The sequence below is a fragment of the Takifugu flavidus genome, chromosome 14, assembly GCF_003711565.1.
Source record: "Takifugu flavidus isolate HTHZ2018 chromosome 14, ASM371156v2, whole genome shotgun sequence".
Taxonomy (NCBI): Eukaryota; Metazoa; Chordata; class Actinopteri; order Tetraodontiformes; family Tetraodontidae; genus Takifugu; species Takifugu flavidus.
In genome coordinates, this window is record NC_079533.1 from 3,020,362 (window position 1) to 3,045,661 (window position 25,300).

Genomic DNA, 25,300 nt, shown 5'->3' on the forward strand with positions numbered 1-25,300 from the left:
GCAGCGACAGGTGTTACGGCCCAGAGGGGGGGGGGGGGGATCTGTGTGCGTGCGTGTGTGCGTGTATGTCCTGGGGGTGTGGGGGACGCGAAGATGAGACAATAGTTGGTTTGGAGCCTCACAGTCGACCATGTGCCGTTGATTACCATACAGCTGTTCATATGAGATCCAAACAAAAGCAACATGATAGCGCCTCCCCCCCAACACACACACGCACGCACACACAGGCACACAGGGATAAGCTCCTGCCCTTTCTTTGCCACAGCACACGCGTCACCACGATTATACTGGCGGGTGTAAAGAAAGAACGGCTGTGCGCTATTCTTACCAACTTCCTTCAGCTCTTTAGTGTTCACCTACTTTTTTGTCCTTTATTTCGGAAAAACTACGCAAAGAAAAAATATTATGCTGTCCACTTGAGCCAAGTTGTAAATAAAGGATATAATCACACAAAAGTTCATCTTTGCGCCGTGTCTTTAGGTTCATTAGTCTGTAAATCCAGTTTTTAGTTGATTTAGCCCATTTTATTAATTTATTTACATTACAATCATTAAAGTTTTTCCCAAAATCACCGCACTCATATATTACATCACTGAAGCTCTCGTGAAACTTTTAGGGGTCACAGGATGTTTTCTGGTTTTCACTTATGTGGAGGGCTGAAATTCCAGATAAACACCAGATTTTTTCTGTTTAATCCAAGTCAGGGGTCGCAGGTGTACCGCGGGTAGGTTACCTCCCCAGACAGTACGCCCCCCCCCCCCCCCCCCCCCCCCGCGCCCCCCCCCAGAGCGGGATGCTCCCTACACTTCTGCCACGGCTCCACCTCCCACATTGTGACGCGCAAGCGGCCGATATAAAACCGCATGGCCCGTTTTTACGCACTAGAGCCAAAAGAAGTAGAGTTCCAGCAGCAGAACCAAGGACTACATCCTGAACTGGTTTAAGGAGTACTTAAGGTTTAAAGGAGATGAAACGTTTTTGATTTTTTTTCAAACTTACTTTGGAATATTATTACATCTAAGGAAAGCAATAAGAGAAGAAATGGCACACATACACGTCACTTGTCTCTTGACTCTGGCATTTGTTCATGTGGTAAGTGTTCAGCTGGTTACTAAACCACCCATCTTCACTCGTTTTTAGCTCACACACGTTCTAAATGTGAGTGTGTTTTACTCTCTTCCAGGTTTTCTCCTCAGGTGTGTTTGAACTTAAAATCCATTCTTTCCACACGGCGCAGCGCATCTGCAGAAGACACAGGGACTGTCATATTTTCTTCAGAATCTGCCTCAAGCACCCGGAGGATGTGATTTCCGCAGAGCCCCCTTGTACCTTTGGAACGGGACACACCAACGTAATCAGGGCCGATCGCACATCCATTTCCAGCAGCGCGCCCATCAAAGTGCCCTTCCACTTCAAGTGGCCGGTAAATTGAAATAGTTTTTTCCTTATCTATAACCTATAACAATCTATAACCTGCATACTTGAAAATCGCATTTTTTTAAACGATTTTTGTGAAAGCAACCTATACCAAACCCATCTTTATTTTTATTTTTTTTGTTTTAGGGAACCTTTTCGTTAATTATCGAAGCCTGGAACACAGAGTCTCCCACTGAATACACAGGTGAGCTTCTTTCATCGTTCCCATCGGAAACCATCGCTGACTCTCATCTTGCATGATGAACATTGTCTCCACTTGTTCTCTTTCCTCTTCAGACAACCAAAACAACCTTGTGAGTCGTCTGGCGACTAAGAGGAGACTCGCCATCGGTGAGGACTGGTCCCAGGATGTGCACTTTGGCGAGCAAAGCGAGCTGCGTTACTCCTATCACGTCTTCTGTGACGAGTTTTACTTTGGGGACGGATGCGCGGACTACTGCCGACCAAGAGACGACACGCTGGGTCACTACACCTGTGATGAGGAGGGCAACCGCATCTGTCTGGAGGGCTGGAAGGGAAACTACTGCTCTGAGCGTAAGAGATAAGAACAAGAGTGTATTTGTGCAATCTAAATTAGCAATAATTCTATAGGTGTTAGGTACGTATAGCTCAAAGTATTATGACTTAAAAACAAGTTTTTTTTTAAAGAAGAGAGATTTTGAGATTCCCATAAATGGCAATAGAGAAATATCCCCTTCACTCACTGTTTGATATTATGTAATGTTGTTGTAATGTTCATTTCACGAAAAAGCTTAAAGTTAATAGGTTTTTTTGATAACATTCTTGGCTTCTCTATGTTCTCTGATATTATGAGAATAGACATAATTGCCCCCTGTAGTGGGAAATTAGGCTGTCCTTGTTATGATGAAATAATGATTATTCAGCATGTAGCTTTCCTTATCATGATCTTTAGTCAGTGGACAATTTGTGGAAAGTACATGTATAGTTATTGTGGATCCTTTGCTAGCTGGTAAACAAGAGATACATGGGGACGGTCTCCCTAGACCAGTATAAAAACCTGTCCATAACTACAGACGGGGTCCAGACTCTTTGAGACGCTGCACCCTATTCAGCCAAAGAGTAAAACTTGAGCTCTGATCCTGTTGAGGTCATTGTTGATGATTGATGAGTATTGGTGGTTCACTTTAATTTTATCTGATTAATTATTATAAAACTTTGTAATTCCAGGAAATATATTGCTTCCTTCCTTCCTCACATATAGGCCTTTACCTCTCCTATTGTAGACACACTCCACTTTTAGGCGTTGTGTATATGTGCGTGTATGCATGTGAAAGCCTTCCTATTGTAATAACACACCCTCCTTCTCCTCCTCAGCCATCTGCTCAGCGGACTGCAGTGAGAAACATGGCTACTGTGAGGCCCCGGGGGGCTGTACATGTCGCATGGGCTGGCAGGGCCCCTCCTGTACGGAGTGTGTGCGTTACCCAGGCTGCCTCCACGGGACATGCAGTCAGCCATGGCAGTGTAACTGTCAGGAGGGCTGGGGGGGTCTCTTCTGTGACCAGGACCTCAACTACTGCACCAACCACAAGCCATGTGCCAACGGTGCCACGTGCACAAACACCGGCCAGGGCAGCTACACCTGCGCCTGCCGGCCCGGCTTTGGCGGGACCAACTGTGAGCTGGAGACGAATGAGTGCGACAGCAACCCCTGCAAGAACGGAGGCAGCTGCAATGTAAGTGTGCACGCCCCGAGAGCAATAATCTGAAAATCAAACAATGTAATCAGCCCCTGCCAACACAACGTCAGTTTCTTTATCTAAATGGAACAAACATTTCGATAGAACTTTGTTTCATAGCAAAATATGATTTCAGCTACCTTTTAAACATGCGTTCTAACTGAAGACTCTAAAAATGAAAATGGTAAAGCACTGGAAAAGAACAATATTGTCATGTATCAAAGCTTGAATTCGCCATCTAGACCTCATACAGCTAAATTCACTGTTAATCCTTGAACCAACCTGCTCGTGTTATCTTCTCAGGTGACAAATAGTATAGAAGCATAATTTCATTGTTTGCGTGATGAAATATACAGTAAAAAAAACAAGACTGTTGTGATTTGAGGGAAATTGCTACAGCACAAGTACAAATAGAACTTAATTAAGTCACACAAATGAAGAATATAGAGGAAAAAAGACAAATTAACAAATACAGAAAAATTTTACTTGTGCTTTGTGTTTATATTTTGTTTGTGAGAACAGGCCTCAGGTTTTTTTGGTTTCTGGTGCACTGCTGAACAATGATTAGAGAGTTCCACATCTTCCTGCTCTTATATTAATTATCGTTTCTTTTATTGTCAACAGGACTTGGAGAATGACTACTCGTGCACGTGCCCTCAGGGTTTTTATGGAAAGAACTGTGAGATCATTGCTATGACATGTGCAGATGGTCCGTGCTTCAACGGCGGCACCTGTGTGGAGACCATGACTGGAGGCTACACCTGCCGCTGCCCTCCGAGCTACACTGGCTCCAACTGTGAGAAGAAACTGGACCGCTGCAGCAACAGACCCTGTCTGAACGGTGAGTTGCACCGTCTGGTGGCATTCTGTGGCTGAAGCCTGCTTTTTATTATGCAAAAATAAAAGGACAAAAGAAAATATACATATATATGAAAGGCCATCGTCAGAGAACGTGTTCAAGTGGAATTATTCTACCTGGGAACAAATGATTGATGTACTGGAGGCTGACCGGAATATTTCTGCCATCTACAGGTGGCCAGTGTTTGGACCTTGGCCAGAGCGTGCTGTGCCGCTGTCGGCCCGGCTTCACCGGTGCCAACTGCCAGGTCAACATTGATGATTGTGCTTCAGCCCCGTGCCAGAATGCAGGAACCTGTCAAGATGGATTGAATGACTACACCTGCTCTTGCACGCTGGGCTACACTGGCAAGAACTGCAGCGTGCGATCCGATGCCTGTGGAGAACGTCCGTGCCAAAATGGTGGCACGTGCTTCACCCACTTTACCGGACCAGTGTGCCAGTGCCCAAAGGGCTTCATGGGGCCGAGCTGTGAGTTCACATTGCAGAGCAGCTTCAAGCCAGCGCTACGCCAAACTTCCCACCATTCCTCGACCACCATCACCATCTCCTGCATCCTGACTGTCCTGCTGCTGGTTCTGGTGGTGGGTGTTATCTTCATGAGGAGAAGGAGGACACAGCAGGGCAGGAAACAGCTGAGAGAGATTGCTGTCTACAACGATCTAGAGACAGTCAACAACCTGGGAGGAAGCGAAAGAGAAGCCTTCCTCAGCCCAAATGGTCTGTTCAAAATCAGCAACAGCACGGCTCGCCTCAGCCTCACACTCTGCCCAGATGGAAGATCGGGCTATAGACATAATCCTGCCGAGAGCAACCAGGCCAGAGGTGAGCGTCATGACTTCATGTGGAGGGACGAGGCTGGTCTGAGCTCTGCGCTGAGATAAAAGAGCAAGAACTCAGATGTTCTCATCCAAGCACTTGTTGTTGTGCTCCCTTCATGCACGGTGAAGATAGCAGCAAATCCAAGGGTTGAAAATCTCTCTGCTCTGAAGAAAACATCACATAAAAATATAAACACAAAAGCAAATGAGCAACAGAGTTATAGGACGAAGCTTTGACTGTCCACGATCCAAAGAAGCAGCCAAGAGACTGTCCAGGACCTGTAACATAAACCAAATATACAAAAGTCACCGTTCTGACCAACATACGAAGAAACCCATCCAAAAATATTTCTGTTCTCTCATGTTTCTCATTTTTAAACAGACATTTTGTTTTGCTTTTCAATCTTCCTTTGTCCATTATTTCCTTATTGTGCGTACCATCATTTTTACCCTTTATATTATTTATTTATTTGAAAAGTTATTGTCAGTTGATTGTCACATATGTACAGAACAAATATACAATATTTAAATGATGCTGAATGAAGACCAACTCTTGATATTTTATGGAATGTGTGGAATATCCCAAAGATATTTAGTGCAGGGATATCAACAAAACATACTCGATGACAAAAAGTCATCAAAATTTATTTTAACGCTGTTAGTGTTTACGTTTGTGTTCATGCCAAAGTTTGAGTTTTGTTCAAAAGTTTTCATTATTTATTTTCTATCATGGTTGTGATGTGGAATTAAAAAAATCTTGAATGTGATGATTGAGGAGTAGTCATTCAGCAGGTGTGTGTGTGTGTGTGTGTGTGTGTGTTTGAGTGTGGTCTAAGTCAAATGTAATCAAATCCAGTCAAATTTGAAGTTAGTTAAATGTCACACAAACCCCACCAAACAGATATGTTTAAGAATCTCTATGGACAGAAGTCAGGATTCTTCACTAAATTCTGAATAAATTCAACCTTGAAAAAAACAAATTTTAGAAATTTGCACTATTAGATGTACTTCGTAATAAACGTGACCTCTTTGACCCTCCCCACCCCCCCACCTTGACGTCACTTAAACAGCTGAAACGCAGATAAACATATTTCCTTTTATTTCTTGCACAGAGTCCACAGTTGCAATGGTATATCTCTTAGGCGACCTCTACATGTTCGGGTGCACGCGCGTCACACCGGAGTTTACTTAACTACTGCGTGTTGGTGGGAAGGGGCTTGCTGGCCTCCAGTGCGCGCCGCCGTCACCGCCTCCCGCCGCTCTTTCCTCCTCCTGTTTCCCTGCACAAAAAGACATCCAATCACTCAGACCAGTCCGGACGAGACACCACAGCACAGCAGAAATGGCAGCAGACCGAAGCGGCACGGCCCAGGAGGACCTGCACTCATCAGATCTGGACTTTTCTCCGGATCACGGGTGTCAGATCCCGAAGAGACACGCCCGCGTCACCGTTAAGTACAACAGGAAGGAGCTGCAGAAGCGGCTGGACGTGGAGAAGTGGATCGATGAGAGTCTGGACCAGCTCTACTCCGGTCAGGTGGGTCCAACAGCGGCGCAACGACTCTTTTAAACCTACCGGCCAATATCGTAGGGGAATAAGAACTTTTGTTTCTGGAACAAAATTGAAAAACGTTGAAAAGTTCCTCACGCAGACCTGCGGGATCTTTGTCAGATGATCAAATGGATCAAGACCAGAGGTGCACAAGTCTTCTTCTCCTTACATGGACAAGTCAGTATCTTCCTGCAGATGTTGGATCTGCTGCCCCCCATCACCCCACCTCTCTCTCTCGCTCTCTCTCTCTCTCTCATACACACGCACGGACGCACGCACACCACCTTTTAGGGACAGCATGCATACTTGTAGTATTTCCACCATTTTCATCTAAATGTAATCACTTGATTTTTATTTATTTATTTTTTGCAGATTACATGCCGCATTAAAGCAAAAGTAAAATATTTATTTACACTTATGCTGTAATATTTGCCAGATATTTAGATTTATGTTGACATACTGGCTCTGGCAGTGGCAGCTTATTGCTTAGCAACAGCAACTTACAGTATGAAGCTCCTAGAGAATCCAGTTTTGGAGCCTTGTGGTGTTGTGGTGAATGTTCTCCCCACGTTGAGTGCTGAAGAGACCAAAAACATGCACATTACTTTGATTAGACGCTCAGAAGTGTGAGCGAGGGCTTTAATGGAGCAGCGACCTGTATTCCTGTATATGGGTGGACTAAAGTAAACCCTGCTGAGCAGGAAACCCTGGTGGATGCTGCGAGTGTGGTCGTGTCGAGTTCTATAAGCCTGTTTTTCATCGTTGAATCCTGCAGCATTATCAATGAAGCGTCTTTACTATTTTTAGTGTTTTTGACACGCTTGGTTCCTCTTCATGGAGCGAAGCAATGGCTGAAGATGAGAAAGGACTGAGGGAAGCAGCTGTAAACCCAGGGAGTTGCGCCTATCCCGTCAGATGACTTCAAACTGTTGCCAGGATTGCGGGTTTTGCTCCTTAAAAATTGATTTGACAGCTCAAAAGTAGCTTGTATCATCTCTGCTGTCCCCTTCTGTGATTGTCATTCTTGCTTAGAACATTTTTGGTGTGACCTGAGTTTTGTCCAGTATGTTGGACCTGGTTACACAATCATGGTGGTACCATTTATTCACTCCACAAAGGCCGTTTGTTTAAACAGCGCAAGCCTCTGTTACAGTATTACATGAACATTTTCTATTCACCCCCTCTGCCAAAACATTCCCTTTGACATTCTATGAAACTTTATTATTCCTAAAGGAAGCTACAGAATTTCCAGATGCTTGATCCGCTTGTGTATGGATGTATCTAATTGAGAAATGTTGCATCACAACATGAAAAAGGAGACAAAATTTCAGAATTTTCATGTCATGCAGAACCCAATAACTGTCCTATTTAAACCCATATTCATAAATGACTAATTAAAACCCAACATTCACCCAGGATGCGATGTTAACTATACCAAAATTTTTCTGATTATAAGCATATTTGAAAAATAAAACAAAATGAAACGGTGCGGAGAAATGGAGAGTTCTTGGGCCAAGCCCCTGTGTGGACAAAACTTGGTGTTCTGGTAGCAGGAGGAGGTCCTAGGACATTTTCAGAGCACTGCCAAGGTACCCTTGAGCAAATTACCGAACCAATAAAATACGTAAGGCCCTGCGATGAGCTGCCGACTCATCCAGGGGAGGACCTGCCTTCACCATATGCAGCTGGAAGAGGCTCCAGCACCTCCCTGTGACCCCGGAGGGTTCAAGCAAGAAAAAATAAACAACTTTACAGAACCTATCGCCTGACCCCCCCCTCCCCCAGAAGCCACAGTGGGGTTGAACCCTCAGGTCAGTTGAGTACAGATAGAGGAAAGGGAGGTTGGAGGAGGGAGGACAGGGGCGATAAGAGAAGAGAACATAAATCAAAGATGCAGCACACAAAAAGGGTTTTGATTCTCAGCTATTCAGATATTCAAGAGAGAAAAGGCTCTTTTGGAAGGCTGGTCTTTTTCATGCCCTTCTCTCAACGTTCAGGAGCAAGTATGTAAAACATTTGTATTCGTTTCTGCTAAACCATGACATCATTGACATAAGGGCATTTATAATGTGCTGAAAATAAAAATGAAAAACAATCAAATCTTTATTGCTACTCTACCAAGAAGTGGTCGCCCCCTCAAAATGACCCCAGGAGCACAACAGAGACTCATTAAAGTCAAGAATCAACCCCAAGACACAAGAAGAACACAGGGAGGGAAGCCAAGGTTTACTCAAAAAAAGATTTCTGCTTGGGAAGGAGCACGCGGACACTCCACAGCTGTGCTGTAAAATGTTTTGGAGAATGACAAAACTAAGACTGAACTCTTTGGAAAGCGCTCTTAGTGATACATCCTGCACCAAAAAGGCACTGAATGCCATCATTTAAAATTCTCCATCATCCCAAACAGAAAATATGCTTGAGGAAACTTCAGGATTGAGGCATGGTTTGCTGCACCAATTCCCAGTTCTACATTATTGTTTATTTGGCCTAAATGCTTCCGGACAAATGTAAAATCATGTCAAATGTTGAAAGGCTCCTGCTGAAGCTTAAAAGAAAAGGTTGGGCACAATTTATCCCAAAATAATAAGGAACTATAAAATATAATGTAAGCCATAATTAATGGTTGACTCTTGTATATCTTTTGGGAAGCTGTTCTCCATCACTGAAGCGTCTCTGTGTGCACTTCAGGAGGCCGATATGCCAGAAGAGGTAAACATCGATGATTTAATTGACCTGCCAAATGACGAGGAGCGAGTCAGAAAGTTACGGGTAAGTACAGGAAACTAGCAGATGCACTCGTGTCTCTAAGCTGTGTAGAATAATACAGAAAACATAAGAGGGGAGAGTTCTACAGGTGAAAGCTTGCTCTGTCTTAAGAATTAACTCACGATGATAATAGGTGGCTTTTGCAAATAAAATCCTTCATTTTTTTAACAGGAGGTTCTTCAAAACTGCAGCAACAACACAGAGGTAGGTTTTAAAAATTCAAGCTAAAGTAAATTATGATGCACATGTGATTACCCCTAAAACATGCTGGATGATTACCATTTTTAAAAGTAGAACCACCACCACCACCACCATCATCATCATCATCATCATCATCAGCAGCATCAACATCATCAGCATCAATATGATTCTGCTTGATGATGTCATCAGACTTCACACTCTGCGCTTCCATAGTTACGCTGACATGCCCCAACAATCGACCCGCAGAACTAAAATAAATGAGCAATAATGTCCTGAAGAAAAAGGAACCGACATTTGGAAATTTAGGAGGATTAACTCCCTGGAATAAATCAACAGACAACACGTCAGAAACCTGAGCTTCAGGTCACAGAGCACCGATCATTAAATAGTTCAAATAATATTGCATCACCATCAAATCAGGCCTGTTTGTCTGCAGAGGTTTCTATAGGATTCAGTGGATGTTTCGTATGACTGTTGCTGCCACGTTTCTGCTGTTGTAGCATTTTTACTGAGAGACTCATTCAATTTTCTCCTGCCTCAGTTTTGTTGCAGCTTCTGAAGCGTGTTCAGTCCGCATGCCCCAACAATGATTCTCTGTGAGTTGTCTGCAACAAAGCACCATCTGATCTCAATTATTGGCCCAGTCACAAATACAAAACAAGAGGCACAATAGCTGCTGCTGCCTCTTCTTTTCCTTCTAGTTTAATCTTCGTTCTTGCTCTGTTTTACATCAGGAGTCGTTGTGTATCAGCTGGAAGTGACAAAAGGGGAGTATTGAAACATTTGAAGCTTTGTTATGACTTTAGCGTTGAGGAATGAGCATAAAAAAGCTCTGCAGTAAAAGCACATAAATCATCGCAGTGGTGTTTATTTAAGGGTTGGAATGACCTTTAACAACTCGCCCAGACGATTCATTAGAGAGCAATAAGCAGAATCCTCTGTGATCTATTGATGCTCAATTTATTTTGACACTGTTCAATAGTAACGTCACATTTAAATCAGTGGGGAGTTCCCCTTCTCTGGCCTCTGGTGTTTCTTCCAGACTCTTTCAAAGACTTCTTTGCCCATTTATGGACATAAAGATGCTGTAAACATTGAACTAAATGGAACTGGACTGATGTCTGCATTTGTTTGGTGCTATTCTTTCTGTCTTGCCTCTGATTGCTGTTTGTTTAATCTTCTGCTGAGGGTTATTTTCAGGTCTTTACAAGACTTTTGGAATGAAATGTCAGACTTGTAATCTGGGTGTTCTCCTCCAGAATAGTTTTACTTAAGTGGAATTTGACAAGAGTGAAAAGATGATTATTTAATGAAACCGTTTTATTTGCAAATTATTGGAATGTGTCCATTTTTTGTTCCCTATAAAACGTGGGAACGTTTTGTGAACTAAAATGGATGGAGATAGATTCCAGCTGGATTGTGTGCTGTAAATACTGCAGCAGTAAAGGATTTCCTCCAACACACATGTCAGTATAACTGTTGGGCTGATGTGATCTCCTCATGGTTGCTGCTCCTCAGAACTTCATCACGGAGCTGGTGGCCAAGCTGGACGGAGTTCACAAGCAGAAGGATCTCCAGAGTGAAGGCATCGAGCACCCGGTCATCAGTCACAGCCACCACCGACACGAGCCCTACCATTTTAACAACCCACACCATCACCAACAGTGTCTCCACAGCCGGGGTCAAAACCAGACCCTCTGACCGCCGCCGGCGTCTCACCTCGCCTCACACCAAAACTGTGATCTAAAACATGTACTTCAAAGCTTGCTATTAAAAATGACGACCAAAGATTAACATGAATATTGTTGGCTCTTCTTGGAGAAAATGGATGAGCTTAGATAGTAAAATAATTTGGTCTTACTGCCGTCAGCATCTGGCGTACCACACATTTATAACCCCTATTTTAATAATAGCCAACTGTCTTAAAAACATTTATTTCATACAGTAAGTATATCATAAATGTACATTCAGAGTGTATACTGAAATCAATACATTATCGACTTCATTTTGTTATGTTACAGTGTGCTTATACAGCCTTTATTTAAATGTGCTTCGTATTTGACTGGATAAAGTTCCTGTTACTCTGACGTTAAACAGTTTAAGCAGAGATGAATATAAGTAATTCATAGAGCATAGCTTTCTTGGTTTAAGAGGAACTTTGTAATGAAACAAAAATAAATCCACAGAAGATGACACTGAATCAAACACTGAATTGTGACATTGTTGTTCTTCCACTGAGCACAAGTATTTTATATACTTGCACATCACTGTCTCTAAATTTGTTACGTCTTCAGTCATTGTTGTGGTTTAATATTTTATATTTTATTTTTAAAGCGATCCTTCCACGTTTCTGTCTACTGCTCTAGCTATTTTAAAAGATTTGTCAGTTTCATTTTTGTTCCAACTGAGGAGTGATTTGGAACTGGGTCCACACATTTCTGTTTTATTTTTGTGACCATAATTCAAATGTCAACTGGTAAAATTTGTTGCAGAACTTGGAAAATATCTTGAACTTTTGTGTTCCACTTTCTGGGGTGGTGGGAAATTGGTTCCACATGATATAATCCAGGCTTTTGTCCTCCTCTCTTCAGTTATTAGAGTATTTATTTAAGTATTCACTCCCGATGGTCAATTATTATGTGTTGTGTTAAACACCAATTGCCATATCTAATGTATTTTAATATACTCTAATTAAATGATCAAAAAAAAATGTTCCAGACTTTTTCTAAATTTGGTTTTATGTATGGATCTGACTTAAGCTCACAGTGTGATGTTCTGGACAGGGTAAGGATTTGTGTAGCATTCAGATTATGTAAAATATTTTATATGAAATATTGTGTTCTTTTTAGAATATTGTTGCATTATCTAATCACTCTGTTCTGCCCATCAGCACTAACTCTGATCCTTCCTGGGGTCGTTTTAAAGAAGAAAGAAATTAACAAGGCCATTTCATTAAACACAACTCAACCAACCTCTATCCATTATTGTGTAATTAATATTATGATTCCATTTACTACATGACGGTCCTAACGTCCCAGTATCCAGATATGGTGAACTTTTGCGTCACGTTTTACACATCAAAGACCACTAGGGGTCAGTAGAGCGCCACATTCAACACATGCAGTCTCGTCAACGTGTCTTCCATTGTGGAAACACTTAACGTGTTTGCATGCACATTGCACTCAGTTCTTTTGTCTTAATGTTCTTCCCTGTGGTGACTTCACTGACCTTGGGGGCCTGCTGGAACACAGGCAGCAGCAGCACCAGTGTTGATTTGTCTTTTTATCAGCACTCAGAGGAAAAATCCACCATTTAGAGAGGAATCCTGTCTCAAGGCCAAGGCCATGTTCACTCATCCTCACACACACACACACACACACACACACACACACACACACACACACACACACACACACACACACACACACACACACACACACCACACACACACACACATTGCAAAGAAGGCATTCCACAGCCCCAAAACCTAACTACAACAACTATCTACTATCCCTGTTGCTAATCTAATCTTAAACCTAATTAAACCCTTAACGTTAAAAACTAATTTGAACTCTCAAACAGCCTATTGAGTTTTAAGTACCAGTCACGTATGTCCTCACTTTCCTGTAAAGCCCTCACCTTACAGGGAAAAACATACTGGTCTTTTATCCGGAGCTGACAGAACTCTTCAAGGGAACACTTCTCTAATTCAGAGCTATTGCAATTATTGTAACTGGTAGTGTCCCAAGGGTTCGGGTGTGCATGTGTGTGGAAGCGAATTGGGGAGTGGGGGTGAAGTGTCTGTGGTGTAGGAGGGGGAGTAAAGGACGGGACAGGCCTTTCCTCAGGAAAACATATCACCTTCAACCACAATAGAACCCCTCAGGAAGCGACGGGCAGCCACGTTATTCTCTGGAGTCACTGATGACTCTCAGGCACTCATCAGTCCTTCTCACACACATGCACACACGCTGGAGGCCTGCAGCTGACGCACAAAACACACTCCAGAATGAGAAACTGAAGTCCTGCAAGCCAAGCTCATCAGGTAGGCTACGTGTCCATCGTCTGATACTGCATTTATGGAGATATGGTGGTAACTCTGTTGATAAACTAGATTATAACTAGACTGTTAGGTGTCTGTGAGTGTGCTGAAAATATAGCCAGTGGTAACTATACTTTTTATTTTTTATTTGCTTGTAATTTCAAAAACATGGGAAAACAGATTTTTTTGAAGTTAAAAGTCAACATTACATTCATAGCGTTCTGTTGTTGATATTAAGGTTTAATTCAAAGGAAATTTTACCCCAAAACACAATTTGATTTAGAATGAAATCATCAACCACGAAAATGGGTAAATCTCTGAAGAAGGAATATTTGTATCTCGTGTTTATCTGCCACTATTGATGCTTATCTTAATTTATATCCTGATTATTTTGTTAAATTCACGCGTGCCTATAGTACAGCACGTGTTGCAGCAGCAATATTATGAAAGCAGATTTCCTATTTACTGCAATGCATTGCATAAGCAGAATGGAAAAGGATGTTTTTGATTCCGCTTACAATCTGACAGCTGACAGACCACTTAAAATAAATCCTCCCACAGACTGATGCGTGTTTATACGGTTCAGTTCTGAACTAAACCTACAGTTGGTACAGGTGCTTATCATGGTTTGTAGCAACACACACGGGGTTGTTAAGATGTATAGCTCCATTTTTTGTGTGTTTTTACAGATATATAAACTGATTTGTCATTAAGCTAGAGCCTTTATTTAGACATTTATACAGTTGGCATGTTTAATTCTGCCCTCTTGTGTTGTAGTTTGTTCAAATCTTCTGCACAACCATGCCCATTTTGAAGAAGCTACCAGGAAGGTCCAAGAGCTGCCACGAATTCCCCAGAGTGACCGGAGAACTCATCCTTCCCCGGCTGGACTTGGACCTCAGAGACTTGAACCATCTCAATGATTTAAAGGAGCTGAATGACCTGAAGGACTTGAACAAGAACCCCTTTGAGGATGTTGACCTGGAAGATGATGCCAGAAACGGGGGCGATGTGGGCCTTATCATGGGGGAGGTCAGGAGCAACCTCCATCTCAGGTCCTCCCGTGATGATGAAGAGGAGGAAAATGAGTTGAACGCAGAGAAACGTGGGACAGGGAATCCTAAAGGGAAACCTCTCAAGAACACCCTGGGGCGCATTTGTGGAGTGTCGCCTCTTAAAACCCTTGGAAAATTAGGGAAGGGGCTCCGCATTTCTGGGCGCAATGTATGGGGCAACAACTCCCCCCACTACCGCCCAGGTGACTCGAACAGTCTCCCACCAGAGAGAGAAAGAATGACAGGCCTGCGGAGGGGCTCTGAAGGAATTATGACCCTGCTGCGGTGAGTATTCAATGTGCAATCAATAAAAAAGATGCATTAGAGGATGCGGGCAGTACATCTGTGATTAAATCAGATTGTACAGTAACAGTTTCCTAAATTTGGGAACAATACTGCTTGAACAACTGAAGTACAGTTCCTTTGAATCAGTTGTCCAAGCATGTTTTCGGGACTTAGCCAATACTTAGCCAATTGATCACTTGATAAAGAAATGAATGCTGTGAGAATTTCCATATGTTGTTCAAGCACGTGCACGTATAGGTTTTCTTTTTTCTTGACCGCTCTATCCCTTCTCAGCCCAGACCCCTACAGACTGCTGTCCCTGCACTTACAATTGTGCTTTTATTTTAAAATCCTTTATAATGTGTATTTTATTTTTGCTTCAATTAGTACATGCAGAATATCAACTGTTCATTATAATTAGAAATATAACCAACTCTGCAACAGAATAACAACTAGTCTATATTACCCAGCTCCATTATAATACTCAAAAATCTTTCATAAATAGCAAAAGAATAAATGTTTTGGTTTCATAATCGTCTTTACTGTCGCTGCTCAGCTTTCCAGGGCGACGTAAGGAAGAGCGCAGCGACAGCCTGCCCGGTGGAAACCTCAACATGGATGCTGAGTTGGAGAATTGCAGGCGGCCCTCCTTATTTAAGATGGTCAGCCTTGGCAAGCTGAAGAGGGAATCTCTGTCAGACAAGATGTCCCAAGAAACTGAAGATGAAAAGGAGGAGGAAGAGGCTGTGGTCAAAACCAAAGACCCCCTCTCAGGTAATATAACTGCCGATCTTGTTAATACTTAATAGCTTTAAAATGAGACAGAACACATAGATCTCACTTTATTATTAGGTTTCAGCAATGCATTTCCCCTATGTGAATCTCTAAAGAATCTAAAGACTCAGATCCTGAGTCAACGGGTTCAAATACCACCACACTGTGCAATCAGGAAATGACTGCACTTCCCGTATTTACCTATAGATAGAAGCTGATCTTAGCTACTGTTCACAAACTCCACACAGAGCTTTTTGTTTTGCAAAAATAACCCACTTTTATGAGAATTCAGCAGCTACACCATCTTCCTGTTTGTGCGCACCATGTGTAACTGTTGCTAGTAGACAGAGCCAATGTTTTTGTGCTTGATCCACAGTGCTGGAGATCCTGCAGCTGGTTAACCACAGGGACCTTCTCCTGGCCGACACACACATTCAGGAGCTGGAGCGAGAGTGTGAGCTGCTGTCCTTCCTCCCAACCACAGCTACCGCTACTTTTACGCCCCCTCATTCACCCAGCATTCCCCTGGGAGTGAGCTCATTAGTGTCTTCATCCATTGATGACTCCCTCAGCTCAAATGCAACACTGGACTCTAGCCGTAGGAAGGCGAAAGATGTGGAGCTCCTGTATGAGGCCCTCCAAAGGGAAATGTGGGATGTTGTTCGGGAGTCCCTCCGTCAGCCCAGTGCTGGACCCAATCTTGGACTGGTGGTGTTGGTCATCCAACAAGAGGAACATGCTGATGCTGCCTGTGCCCTTAGACTGGAAACCAATCCAAAGCGAGAGGGCCAGCAGGTCTGGGCCAGCCAGCGTCCTCGACATCTGAAGATGAAGTGGCGGCAGGCTGTGGCCGAGGCTGCAGACTGGAGCCTTCCACATCAGGTAGACACTCAGGCTGGCCAGCTGGCCTCATACCTGGAGCGGCTGAGAAGCCGGATGGTGGATGACCTGGATGCAGCGAGGAAGAATGCAGTGTCCATATATCCGGAAGAGTTCGCTGCCTTCCAGGTTTATGTGGAAAGTTACCATAAAGCTGTGGCGAAACGTCTCCGAACCATTACTAGCGGCCCCCTGCAGATTACCGACGTCTATGCACTGCTGGACTGGTTCTTCAACATCTACAACAGGTAAGACGGGAATCTTGGCTGTTTCTGTGCAATAAAGGTGGCGCAGATTTTGTTTGTCATTGGTAACCTTTTGCAAATTTCTCAGGGATGTTCTGGGAACCATTTGCACAGCCTCTCCAATCAACTATGAAACATTAGAACCTATCTTGCCCCAACAAACCGTGGACAGGCTGGAGGAAGACTGCATCAGCATTGTCAGAGTAAGATTTTACCATCTCTGAGCGAGAGGGTGCGGATTCCACCTAATGTTGGAAACTGGATACTTAGCCATGTTTTCATCTTTAAAAAAAACCAACCCAAAACATTTCAAGCTGCCATCCTTAAACGGCAGCAGCCGTTTGAGTAAAACTGGCATTTCTAGCTAATTTTAAGAGTCAGTTCATTTGACATTTTTGGTATTATTTCAGGAAAAGGTGACAATCGAACTGACTCAGATTCTGGAGGAAGAGGAGAGGCGATGGGCACAGACTCTGCACATAGAAGACTATCAGTCCCACCTGGCCCGATCAGTCATCCAGGTATATCATCACACATCAGCAATTATTTATAAATTCTCACAGTACATGCAAAGTTTACCATCTGTAAGTGCTGTTATTTATGTCATACAGCGGTTGAAGGTGGATTTGGACAGATCTACAGCTGTGAACCAGTTTCTTGGGGCACGAGTGGCTCGCTGCAGTCTAACAGGACTAGCTAACTTTCTCTACAGGTGAGGCTAGAAATGTGGGGGAAAGGGTCCCAAATCAGACAATAACTAAACTAAAACTTAACTCAGACCTTCATCTACATGTATCATAAAATACCTGATTGATATTGTTCTGAACAATATGCAGTATATCCAACTCCAGATGGGGTTCTCATGAAACTTCTGCATGTCCAGTTTTCAGAGGAAGGTGGAGATGTTCCATAACACTCAGGCTGAATTTGGAGACCGAGGGGAAGGATACGTTTCCAGGACCATAGCTCTGGTCAACTGCTGCCCTCCTCTCAGGTACACACATTATTCACCTGCTGTGTTTCAGTGTTGAAAAGAGTTTTGGACGTAATCTGTCACCTTTACCTCGTAGCTCTTTAGTGGAGCACTGCAGGCAGTGTGACCCACAAGGCAGCGAAGACTCGGCTCAGAGAGCTAATTCGTCCCTGGACCGGATCGTCAACCAGTCGGTGAGGGTTCTCACTGAAAGACTGTTTGAACACATCCGGGTGAGTCTTTTACCACTCAGTAACACTTGTAAAATAGTAGAATCGTTTGCACAGCACAAAGAATAATGTGTAATTCTCTTTGTGAACTTTGTTAATCGGAACTTGGTGTTTTTTCAGCCTTTTTTTGACAAACTGATCAAGAGAAAATGGCTCAACAACACAGAGTCCTTTGAAGCCATTGAAGCCAGCATTAAACAACACTTCAAAAAATTCACAAGGATGGACTGTCCGCCCTACCAGGTAACCTTTAGACTTCTTGTTCTTATGGAAAGAATACCTGTTGAATGTACAGTACGTTGTCCTGTATGCTCCTGTTTGTCCATCAAGCACAACAGTGTTGCCTATTGGTTGATTAGCACTCTTAATGTGAAGCCTTCTAAATCACTTACACTATATGATACTGTAAACCGTTAGATCATACCGGTTTTATGTTTAAAAAAACAAAAACAAAAGAAAGAAAACCTTTGCTGTCCAAAAGCGGGCAGTTATTGTGTTGCTGTGTCTCCTCACCGCACCCCCTTCCTGTTGTTAAGTACTTTTCTCCTTTAGGTTTAAACAAAACAGGCTCAGCCACTAAACACCCCAGGTATATGTACACCCTACAACGTTTCACCTTACGGGGCAATTATAAAATGTGGTGTAGGTGTAGCTAAGAAAATCCTTTTTTTTAGGATTCAGAAGTAGCTGAAAATACCTGGAAAGAACAGAGCTGCTTCATCAGAAATGACTTGAGACAGCATAAAATGGAGCAGCTGTGCTGACTGTCAGTCAGAAATTAATGTTTTGTAAATTCATTACATTTACACAAGAAAAGCTATTCACTAGATATTGTGTAACATGGTTTCACATAAAAACAACCCATAAATCAGGGACGGCTCAAAGACATGCTCCATTTAACAGAGCTGGAAAGAGAAGCAGCTACGTTTCTAATTTAATCTTTCACCCAGGAGCCTTCCTCCCCTTTGTAATCCCCCCACACTGTATCTTTATACATATTTTGTTGAATAGAAAATGTGTGTTTTTCTAACATTGTTCTCAGAGGAGGTGCAGAAGGTTTTAAAATGAAATTTCCTTGACATGGTCACCAATTACGCTCACGACCAGTCTCACCAACACCCAAGACTGTTTCCACAAAAAAACATTTGTAGTAGGTTTGAAGGGTTTTGAGTCTGCCATTATTTTTCATGTGTGATCCACAGACACTGGTGGGTGAGGTCCACCGGCGGGTCCTGGTGGAATATGTCCGAGCTATTATGCGAGGAAGGATCATGTGCACATCATCTAAAATGAGAAAGAGGATGGCTTTCCGTATGCAAGAAGAGGCTAAACAGCTGAAAGGGCTGTTTAAGGACCTGGTAAGCCTGAACTCATATCAGCTGTTATTGTTGGGTGGCTGGTGTGGAGAAATCAAAGTCCAGCTCACTGTGAATCCAGGTTGATCCTGGAACTTTCCAGGTCAGGGATAACTCAGACGATGTTGATACAGTGAACTCTAAAAAATGGAATCTGTCATTGAGATGGAGATGGATGAACCGGGCTTACGTTAGCACTTACCAGAAGGGGAAGAGGGTATGAAATGCAGGGCCTGGCAGCTTGGCATTTGCCCCCTTTCAGTGTGTGAGTTCAAACAAGTGTCCGTCACCTTGGCTGACAACAGGATGCCACAGCGCTCAGAAGGAACTTCCTCTTCCTGTCAGCCGGCCAGCTTTGATGTAGCTCTGGGATGGCTCCGATGGCCTTTATTGCTGAGGGTCAGAATGAAGTGTCTATGGAAAGAGCGAATAAACAGGAGGAGAGCATTAATAGCTGTCTAAATAATATTCACAAGAATGTTACGAGAAATGGGCTCTGCTTTCAATTCCATTACCTTCTTAAAGGTTTCCCTCTGTCCCCCAAAGGAATCAATAGTTTCCTTTCCAGGGTAAAGGTTTGTGAGCAATCTGGGGAACTGAGAGAATGTCACTGCTGCAAACTGTGACCCATACTTTATATATCCAAATGTCTTAATAGAAAAGACAGACATTTGTGCCACCAAGATGTCAGAGTGTTGTTTCCCTTTCAAAGACAGGACAAAGACAAATGCTTATCTCTTCCTACTCTGCGTTGTTTTTCAAGAATAGAGAGCTAGGAATTTTCTGGAAAAGGGAAAAATGCAGGGTGGGAATTCTCTGAGTGGAAGGACAATCAAAGACAACTCAGTTGCTGTGAACCAGTTGTTTTATGTTACTTAAAGCTGTGTCTCTACTCCAGGAGTCAAGCTCATCCTGGTTAGACAGTGTCCTATGTCACATGGCCGACATCATTTTGCTGGAAGATACTCCATCCATCCAGATGGAAGTTGCTATACTGGTGAAAGAGTTTCCAGATATACGGTGAGTGCTGTTGAAATGTACCGAGTTAAAGTGTTTTTGCTCTATGAAGCATCAATGAAGTCTCTGTATGTCTTTTTCCTTCATTATTTTGCCAGATCATTCACAGTGCTAGCTTTGTTAGCCAGACAAAGCAAGAAATTTGGTAGAAAGTTAATCTGATGTTTTTTTTGTGACAATGGTTCCAAATATGGAAAGCAGCCATGGGAACATATCTACATTAATGTGTTATTTTTGGAGAGGCATGTTGGTCTATCTTGGGAATGGATGAGATTCCATGGGCTCAAGGGGAGTTCCAGCTGCTGAGGCTGTTTGTGAACACATTAAGAATCAGGTGACATGTTGGCAGCCACATGTGACGCAGAAGCCTCAGTGGAGCAGACAGGAAACTGCTGCCGAGTATTTCCTGTTCCTGCCATCCTGAGACAGACTGGTGCCACATTTAGAATTAACAAGGCTGAGGTGTAGAGGATTCCAGAAAAACAGTGGCTCAGAGCAGCACGCATGCTAACTCACCCGTGACTAGACCCCTTTGTTTACTGTGTGGCATCCCCTGCTGATATTTTAGGAGATCAAAGGCTGCTGACCTTCTTTGACTTTTCGGAATGCTTCATTTAACAGCTATGGCCCATAAGTCGGGCACTTAACACATATTTTGTCTTTTTACCAACATGCATCTGAATTGCAGATGCTCCCTTAGTATATAATAAATAAAAATCTCACGTCTTGTTTAGAAATTGTGAAATATTTATTCAAATTTGGATAGTGGATTCTTTACAATCTTCAGTAGCTTTCAAGAATGAAAACTCTGTTTTACAATATATAAATATATATAAACATTTAAAATATTGAAGTTTTCATTTATTTATTGAAGATGATCATTTATAATACATCTTTGAGTGTAAAATGTATCTACTCATTTGTATTAGCAGCCGCTGCGAATGTAAAATTGGCATCAGGTCTTGACAGTTTAAGCATTGATATTTGATGAAAATCAGTTTTTCTAGTCCAGATCTATCAAAATCATTTTGTTCTTTACAGCCTTCATTATTACAGAATGAAAAAAGAGTCAAAACTCCCCATATTTATAGTATGTGCAGAATCATCTTCCTGTCTTCCTGCCTCCATCCTCCTTTCCACAGGAAAAAGCATGTTTCCACTTTGCTGAACGTTCGGGGGATGATGCGACAGGCAGAGCGCCAAGAGATCCTCAACATTGTCAAAGACTTTGAATGCAGCAGTGCTCCCATGTGCCGGGATCGTGCGCTCTTTTCTGACATTCCCATCACTTCAGAGGTGCACTGCGTCAGCCTGGGTCTGCGCCGTCTCGCCATGACAGTATCCAACTGGTTCTCTGAGCATCGTCCGAGGCGAAACCACAAGATAAGGAATGTGGGAACAGCTAAACTTGTGGAGAACCAGAACGTGGAAGACATAAATAAAATTCACAGAGAGGAGTAGATGTGGGCATTTGAAATGAAATGTATACATGTACACCTTGACTGCAAATTCCCTTCAACATCAACATGCTTATTGAAACTTGACCTCAGGTACTCTTTGTACTGTCCATGCTCATGAATGATTGATGTGCATATGTCTCCAAACATCTTCAAACAGACACGTATTAGAGAAAATGTAATTCCAATAACTCGGCGTGATTTTATACACTTTCCTGTTACCATCTATGTAAACAAGCAAGAGCTTTTTCATTATCCTCAAAAAGCAACACATTACATCTTATCTTTCAAAAACCCAGCAGATGTAATATGATGTGTTTTGATTTAGCCAAAAATACATTTACACCCCTTTTCCGTGTGTTTCAACTATTTAGTGTGTAAAAGTGTAAATGTTTTAAACGTTCAGTGTGAATGAAGTGAAACTTTTACGAGAAACACAATAAAAACATGGACTTAATTGACTCAAGATTCATTTGGAGTGTCCTGCACCAATTTGTGCCACAGTATTAAACTCTGGACATTCTTATTGTCTCATTCTGACCTCTTTGTATTTTACGTGACGTGCTCGCTGAGAAAGTCAGGACGTACTGTGATATACTGAATGTACTGACACTTCCTGTTGCACAGCCAATTCTGCTGGTACATACAGAGTGCACGTACTGGCTTAGCATAAAATATGGTTGCTTTGTTTTGCAAAGTCCGAGCTTAAAATATTGGGCTCCACCACGGCTACTATATGACGTTCTGCCACTGTACAACAACGGGGGTCATCCACCCTGAGGCCAACAACTGGATGTTTTTGGTTAAACAAAGATTTCCTGTTGTCCAGTGAGGTGCCAACAGATGCCTTTATTGGAGCCAAGTTTACATTATGTGCTAGGAGGAAACTTCCTCTGTTTGGATGGTATGGGCTTTTCCTAATAAATTCAGAAAATCACACGTCGGGGGGAAGCTTCACAAATGACAACTACACCTTTAATATTAGAGGTGTAAGAAGAAAAGAGATAGAAAAGCAAAAAACAGCATCAGATCATTTACATGTTTGTTTTGGCCTCAGTATTGTTTAATTTCATAAATACGAAAGCACTGAAAATAATTGGAGCTGAAAATCCAAAAAAAAAACAAAAAAAAACTTTTCATCCAAAAATGCCTATATTTAAAAAAATATTTAAGACTGAAAAGAAAGAATGAGATGTGAGTCCACAAAAGATTTTATTCAACCACACACTTCACAGGTCTTTTCTTTGGAGACATTCTATAACTTACAATAACTTAAAATTAAACCTTTTTAAAAAATGTGTGTGTGTGTGCGTGCGTGCGTGCGTGCGTGCGTGCGTGCGTGCGTGAGTGCGTGTGTGCGTGCATTAACAATAACCTGGATTGGTCAGGAAAAAACCACGGGGCAATGGCTGGAGTATACGTGCTGGATTTTCATTGAGTCATTATGTAAATAAAACCATCCTATTGACATTGCCTGGTAGTTTAGTCATGAAAAGTCCCAGAATACGCACTTGGCCACGTCATTGTTTCATTGTAATTTGGCAGACTGGTCTTTGGTGCTGTTGGTAGGAGGACTCTTCCTGTCTTCCTGAATGGGAAGATGACTGTGCAGTCCTTCTGGCACCTATGACTTGACCACTTTGTAGAGAATGTTCTTTACTCAAATATTAAAATATTTCCCTGAGAAAGAGCACTAAGGAAGAAGTACCACCCATCAATACTGAGATGGTGGCCTCATCTCTCAATGATTACTAGAGACCTTCTTATCATGGTTTTTGCAGCCACATTAGCCACAATTAATTAACTACCGTCATGATTACCGCCTTAATGATCAGAGTCTTTAATCATGTGCCTTATTCTCTCATCTCCTGTCTCCAACAGAAAGCAATGCTGACAATGGCAATCGGAAACTGTAAACAGGGAATAATGAAGATATCACTTGAGGAGTGGTGGCACTGGCTGGAGGGGGTCAAAGCGCACTTCTTGTTCTGGACAGGTCAGAAGAATATGGAATGTATTTGAGCTGCCAAGAGACTGAACTTTAACTGGTGTTGCTCCACATTTTCCACCTTCACGTCATCCTGGTTGATGTATTTTTGGAAAATACATCTGTGTTCTGGAGAGAGCCCTGCAGCCATTTTGGGCCCACGGTCAGTCTTACCTCAGGGTTCCATCCTGTCTCACTGTCTGACTCAACGTAAGAACCAAGAGGTGTAAACCACTCTCTGCTGCCTGGTCTCCCAGAACCCATCTCGTTGGTCTCAACAGCTGCTGTGGGTAGTACCTTTGGCCTGTCCCCCTTCCATCGTGCTTACGGTTACAACTCTTACCCAATGTTGAAAAGAAGATCACCTGTCCATCCACCCAAGCCTTCATCCGTCATTGTCGACAAACCTGGGCATGATCTCGTTCCACATTTTGTTTTCATTGGCTGCTGCACTGTTTCTGCCAACTGACATTGCACTTCTGCCTCCATTTCTGCCCCCCGCACTTCAGCGGGCATTTCAAAATTATTAATCCTGTGAAAGTAAGGATGAAACTGTCCAAGTCTATGTGGATGCATTCATCCTTCCATGTTTCCAGGGTAAAATAGATACATTAAAGCCCACCTCTTTGAGTGATTGGGGGCAGTCCAGCCTACTCGGTCAGATACTGTATCTGCCATGTTCACTTTGTCGTGGGAGGGGCTGCAGTATCTGGTAGACTGGGAGGACTGAGGGCCAGAGGAGAGACCTTGGGTGCTGGCTTGGCACATACTTGATCCTACCCTTATAGCTGAATTCAGACGACTCCATCTGGATTAGCTTGTCTATCCATCAGGGATCCTACACTCCTTCATCTCCCAACCATTCTGAAGGGGACGATTCCATGGGGAGGAAACCTGCTACCTGCCCAGCTGTAGAAATGGATTGTTTAAACTCCTGAAGTTTTAGCCTTCAGACCCCCTCTACCCACCCGCATGAGGAGATAGACTGTTCGGGATTTTTGTATTCCTCCCATCAGTCTTCCTTCACTCAACTGGCTGGTTCCACCCCTGAAGAGTTCTTCTGATGTTTTTAAGAGGATATCAGGAGCCATACATTGGGGGTGGGTGTGGGGGGGTTGACACAGTCTTTTGCCCTGACAATGGAGACTGTAGTCCCCCAAGATTAAGAAATGATAAATACTACCACTCACCTTAATCTGTCACAGCCTGTTTGAGCAAGCAGCACCTGTGTCTCTGTCCTGGTAGTCAGACAATCTCACACGCCTAGGTCTCAGCCCTGCTCACATCATCTGTCAGCCTGTTCGATCTCCATGTCATACTCCCTAGCATAGTTTTGAGGACTGAATTCCTGGAACTGACTGTCTTTGACTGGCCTATTTCATCGGTAAACAACCTGGGTTTCTGTCTTTGCCCATTCCATGGCTGATTCTCGATCCTTGGATCTTTGTTTTAAGTTTAAATTTAAGTTTTCAACTACTTTATTTTAGGGATTTATTCCAGATCAATAGATTGTTTCCCATCGGGGTTTACCTTCTGCTGCATGTCACTTTGGAGACATTTGCATCGTTAATAGTGTTTATTTGATTCTAGCTAGATTCTTGTGTGGTGTATTTTGGTCCAGTCTCAACTCGAGACACAATGTTGAAGTGCTTGAGTGGTTAGTCAA

General features: G+C 42.8%; 3 protein-coding genes and 1 long non-coding RNA gene across 4 annotated transcripts; 3 read left to right on the forward strand and 1 right to left on the reverse strand.

Annotated features, from left to right (window-relative positions):
- The first annotated feature begins 791 nt into the window (after positions 1-791).
- On the forward strand, positions 792-5,584 carry dlb (deltaB). The gene is made up of 7 exons (XM_057054695.1): positions 792-1,092; positions 1,184-1,423; positions 1,564-1,621; positions 1,714-1,971; positions 2,773-3,134; positions 3,762-3,978; positions 4,170-5,584. The coding sequence occupies exons 1-7, from the start codon at positions 1,042-1,044 to the stop codon at positions 4,877-4,879; spliced, it is 1,896 nt and encodes a 631-aa protein (XP_056910675.1). The 5' UTR covers positions 792-1,041; the 3' UTR covers positions 4,880-5,584.
- Positions 3,723-6,628, reverse strand: LOC130537699 (uncharacterized). The gene is made up of 4 exons (XR_008953679.1): positions 6,471-6,628; positions 6,171-6,388; positions 4,113-6,096; positions 3,723-4,019 (listed from the first exon to the last, which is right to left on the reverse strand). It is a non-coding gene; the product is annotated as an uncharacterized LOC130537699 (long non-coding RNA).
- ppp1r14aa (protein phosphatase 1, regulatory (inhibitor) subunit 14Aa) lies at positions 6,052-12,306 on the forward strand. The gene is made up of 4 exons (XM_057054697.1): positions 6,052-6,353; positions 9,057-9,137; positions 9,306-9,338; positions 10,854-12,306. The coding sequence occupies exons 1-4, from the start codon at positions 6,159-6,161 to the stop codon at positions 11,034-11,036; spliced, it is 492 nt and encodes a 163-aa protein (XP_056910677.1). The 5' UTR covers positions 6,052-6,158; the 3' UTR covers positions 11,037-12,306.
- Positions 12,307-13,220: 914 nt separating this feature from the next.
- Positions 13,221-22,108, forward strand: LOC130537851 (tumor necrosis factor alpha-induced protein 2-like). The gene is made up of 13 exons (XM_057054940.1): positions 13,221-13,380; positions 14,155-14,717; positions 15,274-15,491; positions 15,868-16,618; positions 16,704-16,818; positions 17,026-17,136; positions 17,227-17,327; positions 17,499-17,609; positions 17,686-17,821; positions 17,939-18,061; positions 19,021-19,176; positions 20,072-20,193; positions 21,333-22,108. The coding sequence occupies exons 2-13, from the start codon at positions 14,179-14,181 to the stop codon at positions 21,649-21,651; spliced, it is 2,802 nt and encodes a 933-aa protein (XP_056910920.1). The 5' UTR covers positions 13,221-13,380; positions 14,155-14,178; the 3' UTR covers positions 21,652-22,108.
- The last annotated feature ends 3,192 nt before the right edge of the window (positions 22,109-25,300 follow it).